The 26,568-nt window shown below is 43.5% G+C and overlaps 1 protein-coding gene across 2 annotated transcripts in view; it reads right to left on the minus strand.

Moving 5' to 3' along the window:
* DOCK5 (dedicator of cytokinesis 5) overlaps nt 1-26,568 on the minus strand; it is a 214,033-nt gene that overhangs the window by 80,454 nt on the left and 107,011 nt on the right. For both annotated transcript variants that reach the window (XM_082729217.1, XM_082729216.1), the window contains exons 10-18: nt 26,390-26,519; nt 23,403-23,475; nt 19,765-19,907; nt 16,517-16,642; nt 11,986-12,110; nt 9,701-9,799; nt 8,307-8,379; nt 5,783-5,886; nt 4,628-4,811 (exon numbers count right to left, since the gene is read on the minus strand). In XM_082729217.1, the coding sequence (XP_082585343.1) occupies nt 4,628-4,811; nt 5,783-5,886; nt 8,307-8,379; nt 9,701-9,799; nt 11,986-12,110; nt 16,517-16,642; nt 19,765-19,907; nt 23,403-23,475; nt 26,390-26,519 (1,057 nt within the window). The remainder of the gene's footprint in view (nt 1-4,627; nt 4,812-5,782; nt 5,887-8,306; nt 8,380-9,700; nt 9,800-11,985; nt 12,111-16,516; nt 16,643-19,764; nt 19,908-23,402; nt 23,476-26,389; nt 26,520-26,568) is intronic.

The raw sequence follows: 26,568 nt of genomic DNA on the forward strand, positions 1-26,568 counted from the left end.
TGCTGCTGAATAAATATTTGGGTGGAAAGGGAACCGGTAGCCCTGAGGGAACAGGCAGTGTGCCTGACACAGTTCTTGGATTTACTCATTTGTTCAGTTAGCACTTAGTAATAGACCGTGTGCTGGGCTTGCCCACTTCCCATCCCTACTTCCACCAGAGGCAAGTCAATGGTACGGCTCCATTTGTTATTTCCCTCCACTAGTTGCTGCCTGAGGAAAAGGATTTAGATACTTCACCAGAGTGAAGAGTCGCTTGGCAGCTTTAAGCATCTGCAAACAACCCTTCTATCAGCCCAGAGGTTTACGCCCTAGAAATATTTGCATGCCACATCACCAGCCGTGTCAAGAACAGAGCTGGCATCTGGTGAATCATAAGGTCCTGGGGCTAGAAAAGCGGAGGCCCCATTAGAGCAAAGTCCCCAGACTTCCTGTGCTCCTGAGACCCATGCGGGTCGAGGCAAGTGGCTCTAGTTAATTCCTGTCAGTTTCTACCCAGTATCTCTCCTCTTGGGCGGATGCACCCCACTGTGTTTGTCCATTCCCAGGCTGATAAACACTGGAGTTGTTTGCAGTTTTTTCTATTGATCACAAACAACTCTGCCATGAACATTCCCAGGCATCCCCTGGTTTCCAGGTACAGCAGTTTCTCTGGGCAATAATCTAGAATGGAATTTCATCCAAATGTTATCCAAAGTCCTCTCAATTGACGTCCTTCCCCAAAGTATTTAAGAATTCGGGATAGTCTGATATGACAATCCCCAAATTTAGGCTCGTGACTACTTTGGGCAAAAGATTAGAGACCGTAACACTTAAAAAAGAAAAATAATGAAAAACCATTAAGTTTTGGGGTTACAAATATCTATTTTCAGATCCATGTGCACTACTTATGAACTTAGACAAAATATTCTGGAACTTTAATTCAACTTTCTGGTTGAAACAGGAGAATAATGGCAATGCCGGCATCTTCATGTGTTAGGGTTTGGAGGGTTGAGAGAAGATGACTCTGGGAATCGTGTGGCATCAGGCCCCACAACTGCAAGGACCTGAACTCCCTTCTCCCTTTGTTGGAGCCACAAATCTATTCTCAATCTCCACACGGGCCCAGTAACAAATGTTCCCATGTAAATGGTCCCATGTAAATCGGGCCTGATCTAGTTTTGAAAAAAATTTATAAATGAAGAGTCTACAAGCTCTGTTTGCAACAATGGCCTGTGGCTTTTAACCTTTAGAATCTGAATAGTCCTTTGTAAGGCTAAGGAGAAATGCCCTTGGTCATAGTCTCTGTGAAAGAACCACCACCCTCCTTATCAGGAAGTGCTCTCTCCGAGTGGAGGGTTTCTTACTGTTCTTCAGCTTCCTCTTTCTCAGAACACATTAAAGTGGCTCCTTATAACTTCCATCCAATTAGAAGAAATCAAATACATGAACCACCCACAATCCTTATTATCGTTATTTGTCCCTCAGAATGCCCTGTGCCCTCTGATGCTCAGGATGTCCCGCTGTTCCCTTCACTTTTTGCACATCTGTCCTCCCTTCTACCCCACCCCGGCCCTGAGGATATCACATCTCTCCTCCCTGGTTCCCATGAATTTGCCTCTTTCAACCTTCTTTGGGGTATTGTATGACTTTGGTTTGGTTTGGCCTGGTTTTTATGTTGAGTTTTTTTTGAGACCTAACCACTAGGAATGGGGTGGACAGCAAAGCAGAGAGCAGTTCCGCCTAATGGAACTTTCTGGGATGACGGCAATGCTGTTTGTCTAGCCAACACGAAAGCCACCAGCAGCACGAAACCATGGAACACCCGAAACGAAGACTAGAGCAACCATACTTCTCTCTGACACTAAATTTTACAAGCTCCACATGCCTGGTGACCACCACAGTGGACAGCACGGCTTTAGAACATCTAGAAGATGAGCGACGCAGATATTGGTAAATCGAGTGTCTGAGTACTACCACCTGTCCATACGCTTCCTGTATGTCTGACTGGAGATAAGAAACAATTTAACCATATGGTTATGTTTCATGGACATTCCTTCTGCTTTCCATTTTAAGTTAATTTTAGCTACTTTGGTCACTTGCTTTACTTTAAGTCTAATCTCTGGAAAGGATAATCTATTGGATAAATGCCATCTTTCTTCACTATCCCTTAAAAGTCCCCAAAGCACAGTAAGTCTTTGTATTGCCTGCTGCCATATTTACAGAAACACCATTTTAACATTTCAGAGTTAGAGGATTAGAAAGTAACAGAAAGAGCACAGAAAATAAACGCTGTCCCAACTTCCGGCATCTTTCCCTTTAGTGTTTTCCTGTGTAAATATGACAACGTTGATGGTGATGATGATGGTGGTGGTCGTGGAGGCTGATATTCACACAGTTTACAATGAGCGAGACACATGTTTTGCTTTTACTTAATTTCTTCATTCTTTAGGTATCCACTAGTATCACTCCCATTTTAAAGATGAGGACACCGAGTCACAAAGAAGACATGTAGCTTGCCTGAGATGCAACACCTAGGGGCAGGGCTGGGATTTGAACCCAGGAAATTGGCTCCAAATTGTCAACATGTACTTAGACAAATTAGGATTATACCCTGCCTAGGCCTCTAGTTTTCACGTCTTTTTTTTTTTTTTTTTGGACAGAGAGAGATCACAAGCAGGCAGAGAGGCAGGCAGAGAGAGAGGAGGAAGCAGGCTCCCTGCTAAGCAGAGAGCCCGATGCGGGACTCGATCCCAGGACCCTGAGATCATGACCTGAGCCGAAGGCAGTGGCTCAACCCACTGAGCCACCCAGGTGCCCAAGTTTTCACGTCTTTGATTACATCTTGACAGATATTTGGCAGCTGCACATATGTCATTTAATTACATGATTATTAATTATTAATTATTGGACATTTGGATTATTTCTGCTATTCCCCTATTATGAGTAATATGGAGACACCTTCATACATGAATCTCTGTGCTCGTCTTTCATTGTTTACTTACGTTTCATTTCTAAGGGTGAGGTAAGTGGCTCAAAGGGTCTGAAAATATTCAAAACCTTTGATACACCTTCTAAGTCATCTTCTGTCACTACTGTATCATTTTACCCGGTACCCGCAGTTTCTTACATTGGCTTTTTCCCTAAGAAGGATTAGGTCACTGATAGAGTTCATCATGTTGTTTATGAAGCTCAGAATGTTTTCTGGCTATATTTTTGTTTTTCTCTTAATAGACTTTATTTTTCTGGGAGCAGTTTTAGGTTTACTGAAAAATGAAGCACAAAGTACAGAGAGTTCACACATACGCTCCCCGTGCACCCAACTCCCCTACTATTAACATCGTGTATTAGTGTAGTACATCTTGGAACTGGCGACCTAATATTAATAGCATTCATGAACTGAAGTCCACAGTTTATGTTAGGGTTTATTCTGTGTAGCTCATTCTGTAGCTTTTGACAAATGCGTAATGACGTGTATCCCCGGATCCATCGTGGTTCCGGGTAGTGTAGTTTTGCTGCCCTAGAAATCCCCTGTGCTCTGCCTACTCATCGGTCCTCCTCCCTCTCAGGCCTTTGCAACCATGAAACTTTTCACTGTCTCCACAGCTTGGCCTTGTTTCTGGCTTAATTCTTAGTGAGTGTGTTTGTACTTTTCGCATATGTATCAGCTCTGTACTTCACTCTGTTGAGTCTGGCCCCTTGTCCAAGTTGAAATACTATCCGTGTTCTCTAGCCAACCATGATTCATCAAAACAAACAATACTGACCCCTTTTAAAGATCAACCAACATCTGATCCCTGAGTGTACCTCTTCTGTCTAAACTGTTTTGTCTATCCCTTAGCACTTCCGTAAGGCAGAGTCCCAGCCGTGTTCCTCACCCAAATCTCCTAAAAGGCCAAAGTGACTAATCCTCTATCCATCATAGTGGCTATAGGATTTCTAAGGCAAGTTCCCAGAGTTCCTTATCCTTGGCTCACTATGTTCAGCAGGACCCCTTACCCATAAGTTAACTGAATGAAAAGCCATTATTGGATATCAAATGCCATTATATATACAGAAGAGAAGTTAAAATTGATACCAGAGATTTTAAGAAGGAACAAAGCAAGGCCCATCTGAACTATTCAGCTGATTTTATGAAAAGCCCTCAACTGCTTGGGAAAAAAGGGGAAAGAGGAGGCTCGGGGTAGAGGGGGCAGATGGAATTCTAACAGGAAACCCTTCCTGCTCTTGGCCACACCTCTTTGGGCAAGAGACAAATTCTTTTTCTCTATCAGTACCCTCCCCCTAATTACCAACATCTGTTGTTTCATATTTTATTACAGAGCACATTATCAGAGCTCTTTGCTGCCATGAAGGAAGGAAACATAAGACTCAAAAAATTTTTCAGCCTCTGTTCATGAATTACATTTACAGGTTGTATGATCTTAAGCAAGACAAACTACTTTTCATCCTATTTGGAAGATAGGCAAGATAACCTCAGACTGAGCGTGAGCTTTGCGAACAGTGGCACCCAAAATATCACATGAAGGGCAGGGAGTAGAATCCAAAGTGCCCAGCATCCAGCCTCGGAAGATCATGTGGCCCAGCCCCACTGGGTCCAACAAAGGAGCCCAGGTGCGCCAAAGAGAAAATCCAGTGTGGGGCCACCTACCATTCTGGGTGAGTTTTGTGGAGCAAATGAGGGTGGCGATCTGAAAGCTGTCTTTTGTGCTGTCCTTGCTCGGGGTAAAGTTGGCCAGGGTTTTGGAGGCTTGGAGTTCTTTCTCTTCCATCTCGACCTTGGTTCCCGGTAGGGTCAGATAGAATTTAGCGTCTTCCATTTTCTTGTTGTCACCCTGAAAAGGAAGTGGGTGAGGGACACCAAATGATGGGCAAATCACAGTAGTTTCTATCATGAACGCATGATCCAGGGAGTGAAATACGGTTTTATCAAATTACACTTATGTTCCTTCCAACTCTAAGACACTGTGATACTTCTCCAGGGCTGGAGCCCAGAATAATTTCAACACCGAATAAAAATGGAAAAAGTTGTGAACTACTAACTGAGAACATCCTAGATCTCTGAAATAAATAAATAAGTAAACATGAAGGACCGAGGTTCGATTTCATTTTCTTGAACCTATAAATGGTCAGAATGATGCGTCATTGGGTTGAGGGGATTACTGGATTCATTGGGAGGGAACAGCTTGCCACGCCTTCCAAAACATCAGGAGCTGTTAAACGGGAAGACCCACACCAAGTAGATGCAGCTCAAAGAAGCTGCTGGTTCTGTGATATCGTTAGATAAACGAGACCTTCCTGGGTCTTACTTTGCACTCAAAAAATCTCAGAAGATAATTTCATAGCAGTTAAAGAGTGAGGACCGAACAGCTGGGGAAGGAAGCAAGGGCCCCTAAGCAGAGAAATGGTGCCCGGCTCTGGGCGATATGAAAACCACATCCTACCACACCCACCACACCCCCCACCAGGACCAACAGTGCAACTGTCTCTGTCCCATGCAGGACGATGCAGAGGAGAGGCAAGGGGGCAGCCCTCGACCACCCACTGCCACAGAACTCCGCTGCAGGCGACGGAGATGTTCTTCAGAGGCCCCGACATTTATACCACTCACTCCTCATACAAAGGGGATGGGATACCCTGCAGCTGGAGCCCTCTGGCTTTCTAGACTTAAGGGGCCAACACTCATGGCTCCAAAGAAGTGTCTGATGTTTATCCACGTAATTCTGACTGGTGCCTCGAGAACCCATTTCAGAAGGAGTAAATATTTCCCAAGTCATTTTTGGAGCCTTGTTCTGTTGAGCAGCACCTTATAAACCACCAGATCATGCCTCCCATCCTGCAGAGTGGTACCGTCCGGGTTCATCAGTTTCACGAAGGCCACGCCAAAGGCCCGTTCCGATTTATCTCTGGCTGAAAAGACAGAAATATGGGTCTCAGCGGTGCGGAAGGGCAGCAGGAAGCTCTGGCTGTAACAGATAATTTCTCATTTTGCTCCAGGCTGTGCGACTGGGTCACCCTCTCATCAACCCCCTTCAGCAAGCTACAATAAGCCATGTGCACTGTGCTCGCCACGGGCCCCTCAAAGGAAATATTCCCCATGCTGAAATCTTCTAGTACCTTCATGTTATGTTCTTCTTCCTACATTTGCAAATGAGTGAGACCAGCAACTACTCCCTCACCCAAATCAGAAATGTGGACGTTGACAGTGCCTTCCCCCCACCGTGTCAACTCCAGGTACTGAAGACCTTCGAAACCTCTGCCTTTCCTCTCCCTCCACTCTGTTCCTAACCTAGTTCCATTCAAGTCTCCTCTGTGTTTCTAGAGGATCTTTCCAAGCAGTCCTTGTCTCCACACTGCAGAGAGAGATTTCCAAAAGCAGATCTAATCAGTCAACCAAACACCTTCAGGAGATACATTTCTGCTGCTTTAAGGTAGACTCAGTGAAGTATTCATTATATTCCCAGGTTTATTATGCCACCTCTTCCTTCCAAGAGAGTACCCTAGGTGCCAGGAGGGTCCAGCCTCCCCCAGGAAGCAGAGCACCTTCCTCTGGATCTTTAGGTGTTGGCTTTTGAGCTCACTGCCCCCCAACTGGGTGTCGATGCCGGGGGCAACCTGTGGCCTGCTCTCATCACACGCACAGCTGTGAAGTCAGCTGTGCCTCACGTGCCCCTAGATCAGCTGAGGAGTAAACCACTACAGGATTACATTACAATTTATTTATCCATTGTCCTGTTGGTGGCCATTAGGCTATATTCCATGTGGGGATATTATGACTAAAGCTGTTATAAACATACACCAAACCACAACCACCACCATGAGCACCCATAACATCTTTTAAGGGCTCCTTCATAACCTCATTCAAATGAACCTTCATCATTCGTGATGTGGCTCTAGTCTGCCTGGATTCAAACCGCTGAAGTGTCCATCTGGGCTCTGTCACTCCCCAGCTCCATGACCCCAGGCAAGGAACTCATTTCTCGGGGCTCAGTTTCCTTTTCGTATAAATGTGGATAAAAGCATTATGTATCTTATCAGGTGACTATGGACAGTACACAGTGTATAAGTAGAGATTCACTTAGTGTCTCATACAAACTAAGGGCCTGGTAAATGCTATTTCTGTAGAACCAGAGGAAATTGCTGATATTTGCCTATTTGATGCTGACCTCCCCATATGGCACTTTTGTAGGGTTCAACCTAACATTCTGACTGCTCCCACTTCAGCCCTACTGCATTCACCTTGTGGGTTTCAAACACATTTCACCACCACCACTCCTCCCTGGGCTGCCGTCCGTTCCTTCTACACCAGCAAGTCTCACTTTGGATGTCGAGATCACGCATGGATGACAGGGTTGGATGCTGTGCTACATGGTCCCTTACAGCTCTTTGCTGCCGTGCACCGACCACACTGCTCGGACCTTAGTTGCCTTTTCCCTTGCTCATCTTCTTAACCAGAGCAGCAGAGACTTCAGAGCACTACCCATGTCCTAGCCTGTGAAACCCTTATAGGGCACTGTTTAACATCATATAGAACCTTAACATTCATGGAACCCATTTTGGGGAAATCCTTGTTAAAAAAGTTTTTTTTTTTTTAATTGAAATTCAAGTTAGTTGGGGCGCCTGGGTGGCTCAGTGGGTTAAGCCGCTGCCTTCGGCTCAGGTCATGATCTCAGGGTCCTGGGATCGAGTCCCGCATCGGGCTCTCTGCTTGGCAGGGAGCCTGCTTCCTCCTCTCTCTCTCTGCCTGCCTCTCTGACTACTTGTAATCTCTCTCTGTCAAATAAATAAATAAAAAATCTTAAAAAAAAAAAAAAAAAAAAAAGAAATTCAAGTTAGTTAACATAAATTTATTATTAGTTTCAGGCACAGAGTTTAGTGATTCACTGGTCACATATAACCCCCAGTGCTCATCACATCACATGCCTCCTTACTGCCCATCACCCAGGTAGCCCATCCCCCCACACTCCTCCGGCAACCCTCAATTTGTTCCCTAGAGTTAGGAGTCTCTTATGGTCTGCCTTCCTCTCTGTTTTTATCTTATTTTATTTATCCTTCCCTTCCCCTATGTTCACCTGTTTTGTTCCTTAAATTCCACATATGAGTGACAGCATATGGTCTTTGTCTTTTTGATTTCCTTAGTACCACATGAATCCTGAAGTTATGATGTGAAGGACCTAGTTTCCAAGTATTTTGCCTTCCAGACCCATGAAAGTACTGACAAGCAAGCGTAAATATATATATATTTTTTTTTTATTATTTTTTAATAATTTTTTATAATTTATATATATATATTTTTAACAGAAATACGTTGCCGACCTTCTAGTACTTACATTCCTGAGATGACCTGTGCCGGAAGGTAAATCGTATATGGCAGCGAGTAACCTCCTCAATAGCAATGGAAACCTGCACAGTGATAAGAAACTTACAGTTTGTATTTCCACAGCACGTTGCACTTAGCTCATCTGACAAACCTGGTTCATGTTCAGTATCTTATTAAAGCACTTATTTCTACACAGTGAGATTGAGAGTAAAGTTCCTTTCAAAACAGACAGAGTTATTTCGAAAACCTAAAGAATCTCAAGAGAAATTATCTTTGCCATTTGTCAGGGATTCTGAGGATGGAGATATTACAAGTTTCTAGTACTTTCTCAAGCATGAAAGAGGAAAGATTTCAGAGGAGAAAGACCAGGACTGTGGGGTCTATCTACGCAGGAGCTTCCAGACTGCAAGGTGTACTGTATGTTTATTGATATGGTAATAACGGAGGTCCATACCCAGAAAGAAAAGACAGAATACTGGGGACAAGGAAGCTTTCTGTTTATGTATATAGAGGGGACAAGAAAAACAGAAGTTCATGGCAATGAAAAGGGCAGAGAATTTGTGGCAAATAGTTAAATAAATTATAGCATGATCATATAATGGAACATTACCCAAGTACCTAGAAAACCATTTCCAAAGAACCCTTAATGCCTTGAGATAAGTAGTTTTAAAAAGCACAATATACATCTGTTAAAAACACCACATTCCAAAACATATGAAGCATACAAAGTTGTGGAAAATAATCACTTCCGCATTGAGATATTAGCGCATTTTTTTTTTTTTTTTTTTGAGTTTTCTAGGGAGAGCTCATAAGACTCTGACAATCCAATTTGACTATGACAATCTGGGATTCAGAATTGGGCTCCAATTTAGGTTTGGACACTAAGCTGTTACAGGATCTTGGAAAAATCACCTGACATTTTTGAGCCTTCATTACCTAATCAGAAAGGGCATTACGACACTGTTTTAGCCACAGGGTACTGAGCGATTCACAGGGCATGGCTTATCTAAAAAGCACCTGGGAATTTGTGATACACATATTTAAATTGAAAAGAGGCCCAGAAAACTTGGTCAGAGACCAGGAAGGAAAAAACGTTAGGCAACTGCTCGCCAAGTGTGAAAATTTCCATTTGGTTTTGGATGGTCACAGCAGCCTATTACATCATTATGACTATCAGCGTCGCTAGTCAAATTTGTACACATTTATCAATGAGAACGTTATTTAAGAACTCTGAGTTAAAGATAAATACTCTCATGCAGAATTGCATCAATTCATTTCTTATAGGACACCGCACCAACCCACTGTAATGACAGGATAAAGAAGGAATGATTTGTGGGTAGAAAAGAAGAAAAGAATCCACATGAGGTTTGCCGTATGAAGGAGATCACAAATGGCGCAGCTCACCTTGACAGTCTCATACCAACAGGGCTGCTTGACTTGGTAATAGACTACTGATTTGTACTCTGAGATGCCTTCGTATCCAGCACCAGGATGAATTGCTTTCTTTGGACGGAAAGAAAAATTAAGAGATGATTTTTTGACTGCTTTTTATTTTAATTCCAGTAGAGTAGAGTATTAGTTTCCAGTGCATAATACAGAGATCTGACCATTCTATACACTACTCAGCACTCATGGCGGCTGTGCTCTGCAGCCATCCCCTCTCGCACTATCGCACCCATCCCCCCACCCACCTTGTCTGGTGGCCATCTGCTCTCTGTGATTAAGAATCGGTTTCTTGGTTTGTCTCTGTTTTCTTCCCCTTTGTTCGTTTTGTTTCTTAAATTCCACACATGCGTGAACTCATATAATATTTGTCTTTGTCGGAGTAACTTATTTCGCTTAGCATAATACTCTCTAGCTCTGCCCAGATTGTTGCAAATGGCAAGATTTCATTCTTTTGATGGCTGGGTAATAACCCATTGCGTGTATATACCCATCTTCTTTATCCACTCGTCAGCTGATGGACACTGGGCTGTTGTAGATAACACTGCTGTGCATGTATCCCTCGGAGTTAGGGTTTTTGTCTTTTGGGAGTAAATACTAAAAGGGAATAACTTCATCAAGAAAAATAAGAGCACTCCACCCTCCATGCAGCCTGCGTATGCCCCACACTGGCACACAGCAGCCAGTCGCACTTGGAGGCTAAGAGCAGGGGGAAGAATGAGTTTCTGCTCCTTTGTTTGAGGGTGTAAGTACAGAACTACGTAGTCACTAAAAGACCCAGCATCACCCTAACACCCTCATGCCGTAAATTTCATCCCCTTTTCCATCTGCAGACAGACATTCTCCTTCCTTCCTCTTCCTTTCTCTCTCAGGGAGCAGCAGGCCGGTGCAGGTGACCAGGAGCCGTGGCACACGTGCAGATGCACTGCTGTAGGAGGTCCCGTCTGTGCTCTGTTTTAAGGACCTGGTATATACAGGTCTAGCGTATTCACTAAAACTCAGGGCTGTGTTTTCTCCTGGTAATGAGCCACTTACTTACAGTAAAACCAGGCCTCAAAGGAAGGCACTTCCAAGCTAGTTAGCAAAGCTGTGATGGGAGCCATCAGGAGAAGACGCACCCCTGAACTCACGGGGCTCAAGGGCTCTATCAGTAGCAGGGAGAAGTCACCCACCTACCAGGGCCCACCACATCATTTGCCCCTGCAACACGGACTATGACTTCACTCAGTCCCGTTTCCTTCAAAGGTGATCATGCCGATGGGGAAGGAAGGGGGTGCGCCCTCTGCCATGCCCTCACAGACTCTGGTGAGCAGGCACTCAGAGAGCCTGGGTCTTCAGTGCCACAGAAGGTATATCTAGTGGTAACTACGGCTCATACGGGGGGAGCTAGATCTCAGCTGAGACAACAGGAGCCTCCGTGATTTCAGAATCAACAACCACTACTTCTCTGTCTGGACAGAAGGCTGCCACGGGTGGAGGAACTCCTGACTGAACGCCAGGATACCTGGATCTAGTCTTATCTCCTCCACGACCTTCTGTATTTCTGTGAGAAAAGAGCTTACCCCTTTTGGGTTGCAGTTTCCTGATTACTAAAACAAAACCTAAAGACCGGGGGGAGTTAATGTGACCCAAGAGCTCTACCAGTTTAACAGCTCTCTACAGGCAGTGTCTCCTCTGGTTCTCTGGCTCGGTACACGCAGTGCCTTCTGGGCACCCAGGCCACCCACCCCACCCCAGCCCCACAAGCCCTACCAGGCTTGAAACTGGCCAAAAAACTTGCAAATGATACAGAACTTCGGGATCAGAAGCATACACATGAAATCACTAGCGGCTGGAAATACTTCTTAGAACAGGGAAAATAATGAAAATAAGAGTCTATAGTCGGTTAAGCGGCTGCCTTTGGCTCTGGTCATGATCCTGGGGTCCTGGGATTGAGCCCCACAGCAGGCTCCCTGCTAAATCAGGAAGCCTGCTTCTCCCTCTCCCTCTGCCACTCTCCCTGCTTGTGCTCTCTCTGTCAAATAAATAAAATCTTTAAAAAAATTTTTAAATTTTGAAAATAAGAGTCTAAATGGGTTCCTTAGTAAACTCAGTAATTGCTGATCACAAGTTTAATAGGTTTCATCCCTTTTCCTTACAAAGACAGCAAACGCACCCTAACATGGAGATCAAGTCACCTCAGACCAAAGTCCCCTGTTGGAAAGAAGTGTGTGATGGCAGCAGGACATCTGGGCGGCCCCACCTACCTCCAAGAGCTTGCCCTCCTCATCGTACACAGACATGGTCACCTCCACGTTCTTCGGTGTCTTCTTTTTCCCTTTGTCAAACTCCCCGTGGATTAGGGTGACGTAAATATCATTCCGCACGTCGCCTGCAAAAGGACAAACCATCCCGTGAGCAGTACTCAGAGAGTCATTTTGAATTTTCAGGATGTAATAAGATATAACGTGTACAAAAAATATGAAATGCTCTGACTTGGGGCGCCTGGGTGGCTAAGTCGGTTAAGCGACTGCCTTGGGTTCAGGTCATGATCTCGGGGTCCTGGGATCAAGGCCTGCATCAGGCTCCCTGCTCCGTGGGGAGTCTGCTTCTTCCTCTGGCCCTCCCCCTACCAACTGAACTCTCTCTTTCACTCACTCTCTCTCTCTCTCTCTCTCTCAGATAAATAAATAAAATCTTAACAACAACAAAAGGTGACTTTACAGGGAGCTCTTCACAGAGCAGATGTATGTATTGTATGTAATGAATTCTTCAGCTTCCCTCACCCTATCTTTCCATATACACCAAAGTAGCCCTAAAATGTAGTGTTTAAAACAAACTCTTTTCAACAGTAATACTTTGTTCTATTTATTAATAACTGTTTTCTAATAATAAGTACACAATGTATTTTATTAGGTTACAGCGGCAGATTTTTTTTTTTTTTTACTATGCCTTGGAGGGTGGTATTCTAACACATCTGAAAATAACAGAAGCTAACATTTATTGGGTATTTCCTCTGTGCTAGGCACTGTTCAACATGTCTTATAGGTAAACATTACGTGTATTTAAATCAGCTTAATTGTTTTTACCAGTAACAGAATCATTCCTGCTTGTCATATTCCTAGTTGTCCAGCAAAAAATTTTAATAACTAATTAGCAAATGAATAGCCCCCACAGGGAAGAAAAAAATTGAATGTTAGTAAGACGCTTAAACAAAACCTAGAACGAATGAAAGGCATCCCAAGTTCCTGGCCAGGAAGGCTCAGTATTATAAAAAGGATTCCAAAATCTGTACTGTATTAAACTGCCCCCCAATGTCAAAAAAAAAAATAAAATGTTCCAGCACAATAAGAAAACAGGGGCACATATTTAGAGCACTTTTCATTCCCATCACTCATCTACTTAGGAAAAAATTAAAGTCTTGCCCGCAGTTGGCTAAGGTGAAGCAAAAGGGGCTTATTCACACAACATAGTTCAAAATCTTCACGGACATACCCTTTGTCAATAGAGAAACTGATAATTTGTGTTAAAAGCCTTATCGGACAAAGCAACTTCACTGGTAATATTTGTCCCACAGTGTTAAGAATGCAAGCAAAGATTTATCTATGAGGATATTTACTGTGGTATTGTTTACTAAAGTGAAAACTTGGAAAATCCTCAATTTCCAACAATAGGCAGCAGTCTGAATAAATTACAGAATAATCAGATGAGATAATTTCATTTATTCATTTAAAAAACTCACTGAGCGCCTGCTGTGTACCAAGCACTGTGCCAGTGTTTGGGAAACAATAGGTTCACTCTCACACAGCCTATGGTCTAGTGGAGGAGAGAAGCCATTAGCAGAATATCACAGACAAAATGCATCATTACCAATGAAGGAAAAGGTCAGGCTCTGTGAAGGCATAACACTAAGTCCCAACTGTGTCTGGAGGCTGTGAGAATCTTCCCTCTGAACTGATATTGGAGACAGGAGAGTAAAAAGGTGCAAATGCAGTACGTGCAAAGGTCCAGAGGCAGTAGACAGGATCGTGGTCTAAACATACGATTCCTCCAGGGAACTGATGGCAGCAGCTACCACTAATGTAGCTACAGCAATGGAGAAGGGGAGATGGGAATGGACTCGAAGCCTTCCAAAGGTAAAACTGACAAGTCTTAGTCTCTAACTTTATGTAAGGTATAAAGGAAAGGGAGGGTCAAGCTGACTGTCAGGCTTCTTGTTGGTGCAACTGGATGGACAAGGGTGTCATTCTCTTAGATAAAATACAACAGAAGAGCTAATCTAGATGCAAAGACCACAAGTTCCAGATGGGGATTCTGAGTAAGAATTAACCAGTAAGAGGAGAAGAGAGATCCAGTCAGATAGGAACAGTAGCTACTGAAGTCCTGAGGCAGGCAGTAGTTGGATCTACAGTACCAGAGTTCAAAGGAGCAGTCTTGGGGCTAAGGAAATGGATTTAAAGACAACTAGTTCACAGAGGCAAAATGAGTGTATGAGATCACACAGGAAGAGGATATAGGTATGAGAAGGGAAAGAGGCCTGCTGTGGACTGAACTGTTCCCCCTAAATTCGTATGTCTAGGCCCTCACCCCTAATACCTCCAAATGCGACTGTATTTGGAGATGGGCCCCTTAAACGGGTGACTACGGTAAAATGAGGTCATAAGGTGGGCCCTAATCCGATATAACTGGTGTCCTTATAACAACAGATTAGACCAGGGGGCCCCATGTGAGGACGCAGTGAGAAGAAGGCCATCCCCAAGCCAAGGAGGGACGTTTAGAAGAACCAACCTCAATGACATCTCAGACTTTTGGCTTCCAGAAGTATGAGAAGATAAATGTCTATTGTTGAAGCTGCCCAGCCCTGTGGGTACTTTAATAGGGCAGCCCAAGCAAACTGACAGAGGACGTAAGAACCAGATGCTGAGGAACTCCAACATTTAAAGGCAGGGTAGGTGACATGGTGGCAAAGGGAAATGGAGACAAAGAGACCAACGTGGGTCCCTGATGATGAAGACACACTGTTTCCCCAAGAGGGTGGTCAACAGTGTCACATGCTGCTGAAGGAACCAGAGATAATCTTTAGGCTAAAAAATATCCACTGGACCTAGTGACATCCACTCTCGGGTAACTCAAGTGACACCATTCTGGTCAGAACAGAGGGTGACTGGCAGATGCAGAAGAAGAGATAGAGCACGTTATGTGATGGCTTCTGAGATTCTGGTTGTGCAGATGACAAAGACAACAGGAGCGCCTGGGCTAGAGGGGAAAGTCGGGCTGAGGGAATGACTTCGGGCATCTCTGTAGCCTGTTCAAATGGGGGTGAGGAGCAACAAGGTAAAGAGCATTGGTCTGGACTTACTTCTCAAAACTGCCTGATCACCAGAATCAGCAGGGGGGCCCTGGTTTTACAAACTGAAATCAAGTCTCTCGATCACTGTGGGAACCTGTATTATAATGTTGATCCAAAGACCAGCATTTGGGTGCTGATCCAAAGACCAGCATTTGGGCGCCATTGTCCTAGGTGATTACCTGAGCCTATGACGGCCCTGGTGGTCCAGGAACCAAGCCTACTGACTAGAAAGATTAGAAAGAATCTTGCCAGCCAGATTTCAAAGACAAATTCACTTTGTTCCCTAAAATAAACTTCTCCATGTTATTGTTTCAGATTTTCACTCTTGCTGTTGTAATAACACTGCCTTCGGTTATAGGGGTATCACCAGTGCTTATTTCTTTTTAAATAAGAAGACAAAACACTTTCACAGAATGAAGATGAAGACACACTGGGCTGAGTGAGGCTGGAAGGGATGACATCAGCAGATAAAGAACCACCTCCTTTCACAAGAAAAGAAAAAGACGGTCTACCGTTTTACAGAAAGCTTTTTCCTACTCATCCTTTTTAAGGCCAACTACGTGCAGAGGATGTGTGTGGCAACACATCATCACTGCTCCTTCCTCTCCAGGAAGAATAAGATGTTGTGTTACTTTAACGGAACCCCAAGTTTTATACAGAAGACAACAGCATGGTTTTCTAAAATTTTCCTAACATGCCAAAGGTTACTTACTTATATATTCTATTTACTTATCTGCAAAAATATATATCATATTTTAATATTTATAACACATATGCTTCATGTAATATACATACATATCTTATAGAAAGTCACTTGAAAGGATTTCTTTTATTACTATAAAGATTAAGAAATCAATGGGTTAAGTCTGCAAACTTAAGAGAACACCTGTGCAAATCACCAACATATGGTGACAGAAAAGACAAAATGAAAGTAAGAAAACTGCGGAATGTTTACATTCTTATGACCACATGTATGGGGACAGCCAAGAGCACAGTCAGAGATTAAGCAAATGGAGCAAAGGGTCTGACAGACACTGAGCTGAGCAGACCCCTCACTGGAACTTCTCGGCCAGCAGCCCCGATGCTGGTGATGTCATCCCGAGAAAGGGACACGTGACAAGGCACATCACTCTTGGGGCCTAAAACCTGTGCTACGATTAGCGATCCTTAATGGATAATGTAGGGAAGAATTTCAGAGGAGCCTGAGCTGAGCAGAAAGGAAAAGCACGAAGAGGAACTTTTGAGTTAACACGTAAAAGCATCACCCTGGGCTCATGCACCGGGTACCGTGGCCCTCTTAGAATTTCCCACTGTCTTGATACCACAGATGCGGGTCACTAAAGACCACAGAGGTTCTTATCTTGACTCAACCGTCCCATAGAAGTAACTGATGCATGGAAGGAGAAACTACAGGTTGCAGAACAGGTGAACCACGCAAAAGCTTTTACCTGGAAGTATTATTTCAGGAAATCCCATTTTTCGGGCAATGGCAGTTGATCTATCCACCAAGTGCGAAAAATTCTTCTGAACCTGTGTGAGGTCACCCGGCAAAAGCTTCAAAGACACCCAAAGTCCTTTAAAGAAATAAAGAATGAACTTTTAGCTCTTTTTATGATTGATACCAAAAATACCCATAGAAAACTGAAAAATAAAATATACAGATATTTTATTATAAAAATGTAAATGCTCCCCCAGTTAGCTTATCATTTTCATGACATTCCTATCAAAATCACAATAAGACTTCCTTGAGAATTTGACAGAGGTATGAATGAACACATGTTTACTTGGGGGAAAAGAAACACGAATAAAGATAGACCCTATCAGATACCACAATATTATAGAGCTATAATGAAGTATTTTACTAGTGGTAGAAAAGATATATATAAATCAATGGAAATAATTAGATTAAGTACTATAATATATAGCAATTTAATATATAGTAAAGATGCATAACAAATCCTGAAAAAAGAAACAACATCACAAATGTGCTGGAATAATTTTCTTGCTACTTAAAAAGAGAATCAACTAATTTCTCACCTCACGTTTTCATTAAAATAAATTCCTAATAAAATAAAAAAAATAAAATGAAGAAATCACATACAGAAAGAATTATCTAGGGGCACCTGGGTGGCTCAGTCAGTTAAGCGTCTGACTCTTAACCTGAGGGAAGCTCAGGTCATGATCTCAGGGTCAAGGGACTGAATCCCATATGGGGCTCTACACTCACTGGGGAGTCTGCATGAGGATTCTCTCCCTCTGCTGCTCCCCACACTTGTGTCCATGTGTACATGTGTACTCTTTCTAAAGTAAATAAATTAATCTCAAAGAAAAAAAATTATCTATACACAAATGGAAAGTTTTGATATTTATAAAGAAGTGAAAGGCATGCTACAGAAGGGTAAAATACCTATTATGAAATTACAAGAAAAACAACAAATAAATAGAACCTGTATAGACAATTCACAAAGAAGTACATGAAGTTGGCAAATATTTAACAAACCAAAAATTGAAAAATACATGTTCTATATAAGACATCGTTATCTTCATGAAAACGGAGAAGGAAAACTTTAGAAAAACTCACGAATGCATAGGAAGTCTAGGTAATTCCTCACCAAGTAGTTTTTTTTCTAACTGCAAGAGAACTATGGAAGTCTACTTTTCACATATCAAATAGGTAAAGGGTTTTTTTTTAGATTTTTTTTGAGGGAGAGAGAGAGAGCACATGAATAGCGGGGGAAGGGGAGAAAATCCTAAGCACGCTCCACGCTCAGCACATGCCTGACTGACACATGGCAGGATCTCACGACCCTGAGATCATGACCTGAGCCAAAATAAAGAGCTGAGCACTTAACCAACAGAGCCATGCAGGCGCCCAACAAATAGATTTTTAACTATCAGGTCACCAAGCAGGCACCATGGTAATTAGCACCACTGGCAGAAGTTGATGGAAAGCAATCTGGTAATATGGGTATCTCGGAGTTAGAGCCTGTTCCCATCATTTGCCCCAGCTGTCCTACTTCTGGGCATTTTCTTGGGGAGATAACCCTACATATGGAAAAAGCTTCACATATAAAAGTAGTCACAGCAGAGTTATTTAAATTTATAATGGGGACAAAATAGAAAACACTTAAATGCTTCCCTAGGGGGATCCAAGCAATGCAATATCATGCAGCTAGCCACAGAAACAATATTTGTTATGAGCATAAAAACATTTGAAAAGCACTTGCTTTGTTAAGCAGCAAGAGAGCAAATACTTTTTTTCACTTTTCTGACAGGAATTACTCATGCACAGCAATTTACTTAGTATAAGGATTTTCCACTCTAATAAATCATATCCTAGGTTAGGGGTTCTAAAATAACAGATATGTATTTCATTATTTGTTTCCAGATTCTTTTTTATTTTTAAAGATTTTATTTATTTTACAGAGAGAGAGAGACAGATCACAAGTTGGCAGAGAGGCAGGCAGAGGGAGAAGGAGAAGCAGGCTCCCCACCAAGTAGAGAGCCCGATGTGGGGCTTGATCCCAGGACCCTGAGACCCCAACCAAGCCTAGAGCAAAGGCCTGAGCCAATGAGCCACCCAGGTGCCCCCAGATTCTTTTTTTTTAAGATTTTATTTATTTGACAGAGAGAGAGATCATAAGTAGGCAGAGAGGCAGGCAGAGAGAGAGGGAAGCAGGGTCCCCGCTGAGCAGAGAGCTTGATGTAGGGCTTGATCCCAAGACCCTGGGATCATGACCTGAGCTGAAGGCAGAGGCTTAACCCACTGAGCCACCCAGGCGCCCTTATTTTCAGATTCTTTAACGCTTCCTCACATGTCTTTCCTACCCAGATCAACTGTGAACACATGGAAAATGAAATGTGCTGATAATAATGTGTTTCCTGATTGCTTCCGCTTCAGTAGAAGATAGTTTCAGGGTGGTAAAAAAACAAAAAGTGACCCATCTTCAAAATTGTCCCCAAATCATCACTATTGTGGTATTTGAATTATAAAATTTTAACTGGTTTTTTAAAAATACTATTCGAATTTAAAATGCAGTTTCAATGAGTAGAATTTCTTAGTTAAAACTGTGTCAACAGGACGATATATGGAAACACTAAAAACAACTCAAAGTGTTTTGCTAGCTAGCCCATTATTTCATATTATTATCTGTTCAGAGGTGCCTGGGTGGCTCGGGTCATGATCCAGCCACTGGGCTCCCGGCTTTGTGGGGAGTCTGCTTCTCCCTACCCCAACTTTTGTGTGCATTCTCTCTCAAATAAATAAATCAAATCTTTAAAAAAATGAATATCCATTCATTTGTATTACTTTGGTCTCTTTACTCTTGATTTTAGGTAATGTAATGGGACAAGCATTCCGAGGGTGGTACATAATTATCCCCAAACTTGATTCTCCTGTGCATTTACCTAGAATCAGCATTGGGATTGTAGGGGAGACAAAACTGAGAAAGGGCTCCTGGGATAAAAATTTGTTCCACAGAATTTACAAAACAGAGCCGTGATCCAATTCCGTGCTGAGTGCAGCCTCTAAGCTCTTCAGTGTTAAACGCATTCAGCAGGAAGCTGCAGGGAGCGGTCCCCAGCAGGGTCTGCTTTGCATCAGAGAAAGGCAGAGAAAAGCTTGGGCAGTCCAAGGACCCAGCTCCAGTGCTGCCCCCACAAGTCCCCTCCCAGCGTAGTGCGCAGGGCTGTGTACCTTGTCCTTTGTGATTCACTTCCTTTGCTGCTATCACCTTATTCAAGACTGAAGTGAGTGGCTCGTTCTCCCCAATCACATGGGATGTTATCAGGGGTGACATGATTAGCTGTCTCTGCCGGATATACGTTTCCATTGCAATTCTGGGAAAGTTAGAAATGAGAGGTTAAAAAAAGAAAAAAAAAGAAGAGGAAGTTTCTATAGCACAGCTTCAGATAGGATGGGTCCTATGGAAGTAATTTGGAAATCTAAACACTACACATACCTCACTAGTGGACTCTCCCTTTCCTTTATTTTTCCATTGGGGACCTGTCTTGGTCATTTCCAAGATGAATTTGGTGTCCAACGTAGGCACCCAATGGAAAAAGGAAAAAAACCACCTCCCAAGAACAAATAAAACTGATGGCAAATGTTAAAATCAGAGGCAAGGCCTGATGCTCTTTGTGAGGTGGGGGAGGCTGAAGTCATGGAACTGTAGCAGCAGCGGGGATGGGACAGGTGACCTGGCCTCCGGTCCTGGTTCTACCTGACATAAGCTCTGGGCCTCAGTTTCCTCATCTGTAAAATGGGCCGAGATCACCTGCCTGCAAAGGCCTTCATCTGGCACCAGCACTCACGCATGCAACAGCTTTCCGAGGGTGCTCTCAGACCCTTGGAGTGAGAGTGAGATGGCACGGCCACCAGCAAACCGGCTTCACTCTCATGATCAACCAGGCTGAGATCCAAGACCTAAACACAGCCCCTCCTGACAGCACAAGCGCTCTCAGGAAGCACAGATCAGCCTGCTGTGGGTCAGCGGGCTCCCTCTCTGCTTGTGGTCTTGTTCTCTCGCCCACCACGACACAGGCCAGCCTTCTCTGCAGGCATCTGATCTGTGCCAGGACAGCAGCGAGGAAACCTACTGCGGTGTCTCACTGTAGAGCGAGGTGGCTGCAGACTGAGTGGCTGCCTTAGACGGACTAGCAGAATCTATCCAGGAGGCACTCCTCATATAATACGCTGTAAAGCTTATTGATGAGGTAAGTTATGAAAGCATCTGCTATAAATCTTGGGAGTTAAAAGCCAGAGACTGTGATCTGCATCACGAATGCTTTACAGTGCCTGTTGGCTGCAGTGACCGATAATCAAATTAGGGCTGGGCTCCTCGGAAACTCAGAGTGCATTATCACACAGTGAAAGCGACCTCAGGGCTGTTTCAACACAGCTTCGGGATGGGAGCTAGTTCAGAGATGAGGCAGGGGGGCACACAACCAAAAGAAGAAACCCACCTCAGAAGTGAAACAGAAACAAGCATACAGAATAACTTCCACATCCATGTGTGCTGCTCCTATCACGTACATACACATCTCATATGCATATCTAGGTAATGATATAGGTAACCTATAATATCTAGGTAATGATAGGTAACATATAACAGCGATACACAGTAACATTATACATGTATATGTAACAGGAACATTCATGGACATGAAGGTTCTTTAAGTCTATATTTATCATAAGTATAATATATACATCTTAATATATCTATATACTCATTTATTCTATATATTATATCATATTTATTTATTAATGTTTAAGTTAAATGTATCAATATATTAAATATGACTGTATCTTAATGTATTAATATAAGATTATAGTTAGTAAATTATATTTGTTACACTTAACATATTTATTTAAAATATTTGAATGTATATATATTTATATTGGGATCAGCATCGATGAATTTGAAAGTCACCTCATTAATTCATATTAGCACTAAGCAACATAAAATATTTATTTCACCACATTCTTAGAGGGTCAGTATATAGGTAGTAGGGTATTAGATAAGCCCTTTAAAAAATTATTTATAGCAGCCTCTGGATGAAGGAAGGAACTGCTACTTAGCGAGAGCTATCTGTACTATTACATTTAGAAACTGGTCTAAAGCTAGTGGGCTTTAAACTAAATGAGAAGATTTTTATACTTTAAATAAAATTATATATCATGCATAGTTTTTGTAGAAAAAATAGAAATACGGAGTAAACAAAATTGGCAAAATTTTGTTAAAGGTTAAAAAAAAAGGCAAAATCACCTTTTGCCACATCAACAGAAAGAATCACTGTTAATTATGGAGTATATTCTCTGAAATATCTAAATTTTGAGGCTTTTAATGCACTGTAATAGTTTATATTCCTCTAACTACTGTATATTTCCTTTTACCCAGCCAAACTCTGGATATTATATATATATATTTAAAACTCAGTCAAACCAAATACCAAAACTCTTTGTTTAAACCAAATTGCACTGATTCTCAATGAATTTATGGGACATTTCTTTCTGTGTATGTGTGCACGTATGGGTGTATATATACACACATACATTATTTTATGTTCATATCCTTATGAATTTCTATTAATTATATAGTAACAATATTCATTTTCTTTTAATACACATTGCAAACATTTTACTAAACTTTATTATGTACTTGTTATTTAAAATTTTTGTGTGGTTTACCTGCCAATTTTTCTTTTTCAGTCAGATCTTTGAGTCTGACTCAGCAAGGCCTCCCACTCACCACTATTATATAAAACTCCGATTTTCCTGTAGTATTTTAAGATTTTAGTTCTTATACTTACACATTTAAATCATCTGAAATTTCCCGTGGCACACGATGTGAGACAGGTTCTAACCTGGGTTTTGTAAATGGGAGGCTAATTGTGTCAAATAGTTCATTTCTGCATAGTTCCTATTTCTCCACTGATTTGTGCTATGATTTTTTAAAAATCGTATGTTAATTTCAGTATCCTTGGGCTGGTTTCCAGAGTTCTCAGCGGTTCTACTGATCTACTGTGGCAGCTGCAGGCTGGCTGAGACAGTCACCTTCCTCACGGATAGGACCGCTCCATTAGGGCTCCATTCCAGCATGGTCTGCCATCTCCTCGAGGCCGCCACCACCCACGCCCAGGATAAGGCGACCGCAACTGCTAGAGCCTTGATGTTCACACATACACTTCTTCAGAGGCCTGTGGGTTCACACCTGCTGGCCCATGACCCACAGGCGCCCACACAGGGTTCCAGCTCCTGAAGCTCAGCCCGGAGACCTTAGCAGAGCTCTTCAGGCAATCCTTTGGTGTCCTCCCCCAACAGGCACCCAGGCATTACTAGTCAGCCCCTCACTCTCCAACCTCCTAAATACCTTCTACCCTGAGTGTGTTCTCCAGCTGGAAGCTTGTTAGTGGCAGCCTCCTGACCCACCAGACCACATTTTGCACTCTAACAAGATCTCCAGGGAACCCTGAGCTGTCCTACAGGATGCTCTGTCCTCGGTAATACCTGTTTCTGACAACAGAGTGCAAATATACTCTGGCCTTTGTGACACCTACGAGGCACCATTTTCTGGTTTCTGGTGCAGATACAGATTTGCCCCTTCTATTCCATCGGTCCTTTCTATCGAACCAGAAAAGTTAGGCTTACCCTCCTACATGTGATCTCAATATAAAGGACTCTGAATAGAGTCTTCTGTTGGCTTCTATCTCACAATCTTCCAGTTACAAGGCTTTCCATCTGGAACTGAGCAAACGGTTCCTAGCACCTGGTTCTGTGTTAACAGATCATTCAAAGAACTCATCCAGGTCCGGGATCCATGCCAAAGTACTTACTGCTGAAAGGGAATAAAATGCTGCTTTTCTTCATCATCCACCTTCCCATGTATGATATCAGTGATATCCATCACTAGGAAAAAGATAAAACTTAATTAAAGAACTTAACTGTGTCAGGCTTCAGTAAGTTACTATGGAAAACTACAGTATCTGCAAACACAGGACACTAGAGAAGTGAGATACCACGTGGGGACACTTAGGTCTTTGCCAGCGATGACTCCCAGTGCCCAGCCTGCAGAACAATTCATCAGGAGCTCAAATACGGAGCTCAGGGTTTGGATTTTTCTCAGATCAATCCCGCAGACTACCCACTTCTTAAAATTCTACACAACCAAATGCTAAATTCTTGAGAAATCGGAAACCAGATTGGTTTTGTTTTGTTTTGTTTTTTAGCAAGCCTGCATTCAAAGACACAGAGCACACATATTTTATATCAGGGGTACCAACAGAATGAGGACTTGAGAGAGAAACTCAAGACTCGAAGGGGTCAACCAACTCTTGGACTTGACGCGGTTGCACCTGGCTTCCACATTCACTAGGGAAGGCAGGACAGGGCACCAGCACCACAGAACAGAAGATCGTGCAGTGATTTGCTTCTCTGCACACAAGAAGAGCAACAAATACAGCACATCCCGTGCCTACAGCGTCTGTTATCTTACTTATACTGACACTATTATTTGCCCTACTTTACAAGGCAAGGAAACACCGGTGCCTGGGTGGCTCAGTCGGTTAAGCTCAGGTCATAATCCCGGGGTCCAGGACCGAGTCCCGCACTGGGCTCCCTGCTCGGCGGGGAGTCTGCTTCTCCCTCTGCCCTTCACCCTGTTTGTGGTCTTTCTCTCTCCCAAATAAAATAAAATCGTAAGGAAAAAAAGAGAGAGAGATGAGGACACCGAGCACAGGAAAGGTTGCCCCAGACCAGAAGTTTTAAGCAGTGACGCTGGGGTATGAACCCATCAGCAATTATGGGACCAAATCACTTAAGCCAACAATGCCCGGCTACCCAGAGAACTAATAAGTGGGCCACCCTACAGCTGTTCAGACCAGGCAGGGCCCACAGCCAAGAGGCTAGCCCTGGGTTAATGAATTATAATCGGGCCATAAAACACACACTCACCATGCTCTCCCTAGATAACCTGTTTGGAGATTAGAAGAAGTACTGAGATAGGAGACATTTCTCAGATGAAAAACTAAAGGACAAGAAAGAAATGCCTTCTCAAAGTAACCCAAACCACAGTGGGTAAGGCTGGGGAAATAATAATGTTGGTGAAAGGATGCTGCAAAAGCTTGCTGTCAGACAAGACCCCGGCAAACACTGTACCTCTCCCCCCAAAAAACCAAAAACCTGAAAAATCTGTCTGGCACCACCCCCCTTCCAAGGGGCGGTTCATCTGTCAATGCCGTCATGCAGTTACTCCAGATCTCTGCTGATCGATGCTTGGCATCGAGCCTCAGAGTAAATGACAGTTCTCTGAGTACACACACACACACACACACACATACACACCACTCCACCCCACCCCCCTTAAACAGAAAAGCAACCAAAAGCTGCAAGCCTGATGTTCAAATCTCTTCAGCCCATTTTGAATGACAGTGACTTTAAACATGCCCCAAATTCTTAGCTTTGTGGATTGTCATATAAATGGCTAAGTTCCTTCCCTTTTCTGAGATTTCATTTTAATGCTCTGTCAGGAGGAATGCCGTGCCTCCTCAGAGACTGGCAGGCCTTGAGCAGCCAGTGAGAGGGCAAGGGTGGTCAGGGAATGACCATGCACATGGCCTCATGGAGAGGAAGCCTTGTTACCCACACAATCCACAAGGTCAGTCCTGCCGACATTCTCTGGCCATTTGTTCCAGGAGAATTATGGCCTTTCATCGACAGCTTTCAAAACTTCTCAGTGACTGAAACATCAATGAACAACCAGGAATGTATTTCCTTAATCGAACAAACTACAGAAGAAAATGCACAGCCTCTTGGGAGGTTGTGGGGCTTGATGTAAGCCAAGGACCCTCTTTGAGAGGGGCTACAAATCCAATGTTGCCTTTGAAGAGTAAATGGTCCAGGCAGGCAAACCACTTTCCAGGGAGAGTTTTACTGGACTGAAATCAGCCCACAAGCGGGGAGAATGCCACGAGTCCCAACAAGGCTTTACTGAGATCCTACCGTGCACAAGGCACTGTGTGGGGCACCACCTAGGGAGAAACAAAGGAGGCGGGGTCTAGGTGAGGACTCGGAACCCCCCAGAAAAGATAACTGGAAGCTCCAGGTAGTAAACGCTGTGTGTCCAATACTCACATTGACAACCAAATTCATCTTGCACCGTCTCTGGGTTTTCCCTCCCTCCTCTAGTCAATTGTGTGTGCAGTGGGGTAAAATCTGCTATTTTAACCATTCTTAAATGTACAGTTCAGCAGCATTAGGCACATTCACCATTTGTGCGGCCATCAGCGCCCTCCCTCTCCAGAACTCTTCCATCTTCCCAAAATGAAACTCTGTCCCCCTTAAACACTAACCCTCCCCTTTCCCCCTCCGCACAACCCCCGGCAAGCACCACTCTACCTTCCGTTGCTCATCATGAATCTGACCACTCTGGGCACCTCACACAGGTGGGAGTGGGACCATGCCATGTTTATCTTTTTATGACTGGCCTATTTCACTTTGCACAGCAGCCCCAAGGTTCAGCCATGTTGTGGAATTTCCTTTTCGTTCTCAGGCTGAATGATAGGTCACTGTCTGGACGGGCCACATTTTCCTTATCTATTTATCCACCCACGGACACTTGGGTTGCTTTTACTTCTTGGTTAGTGTGAATAAGGCTGCTCTAAACCCAGATGTACAAGTATCCTGAGGCCTTCTGCTTCCAGTTCTTCTGGGCGGACACCCAGAAGTGGGATTCCTGGGTCGTAAGTTCAATCGCTGGAGGCCCTGCCATGCTGTCCTTTACAGTGGCTGCGGTGTTTACAGTTGTCTCTGGGTCTTTCTGTACCTGCTACTCCAAAAGGTCTTCGGAGCCCACATGTGTGCTTTTTGCCCTCCTTCAGCTCCATGTGGCCCACCCGGACAATCTGGCACACGAGGCTGATGCGGGGCCGGATGAGGTCTGTGCTACTGAGGTCCTACAGGGACAGAGAGCACGCAAAAAGGAGATTGAGCTGCATCACCCTG

The sequence above is a fragment of the Mustela nivalis genome (assembly GCF_964662115.1).
Source record: "Mustela nivalis genome assembly, chromosome: 4".
NCBI lineage: Eukaryota > Metazoa > Chordata > Mammalia > Carnivora > Mustelidae > Mustela > Mustela nivalis.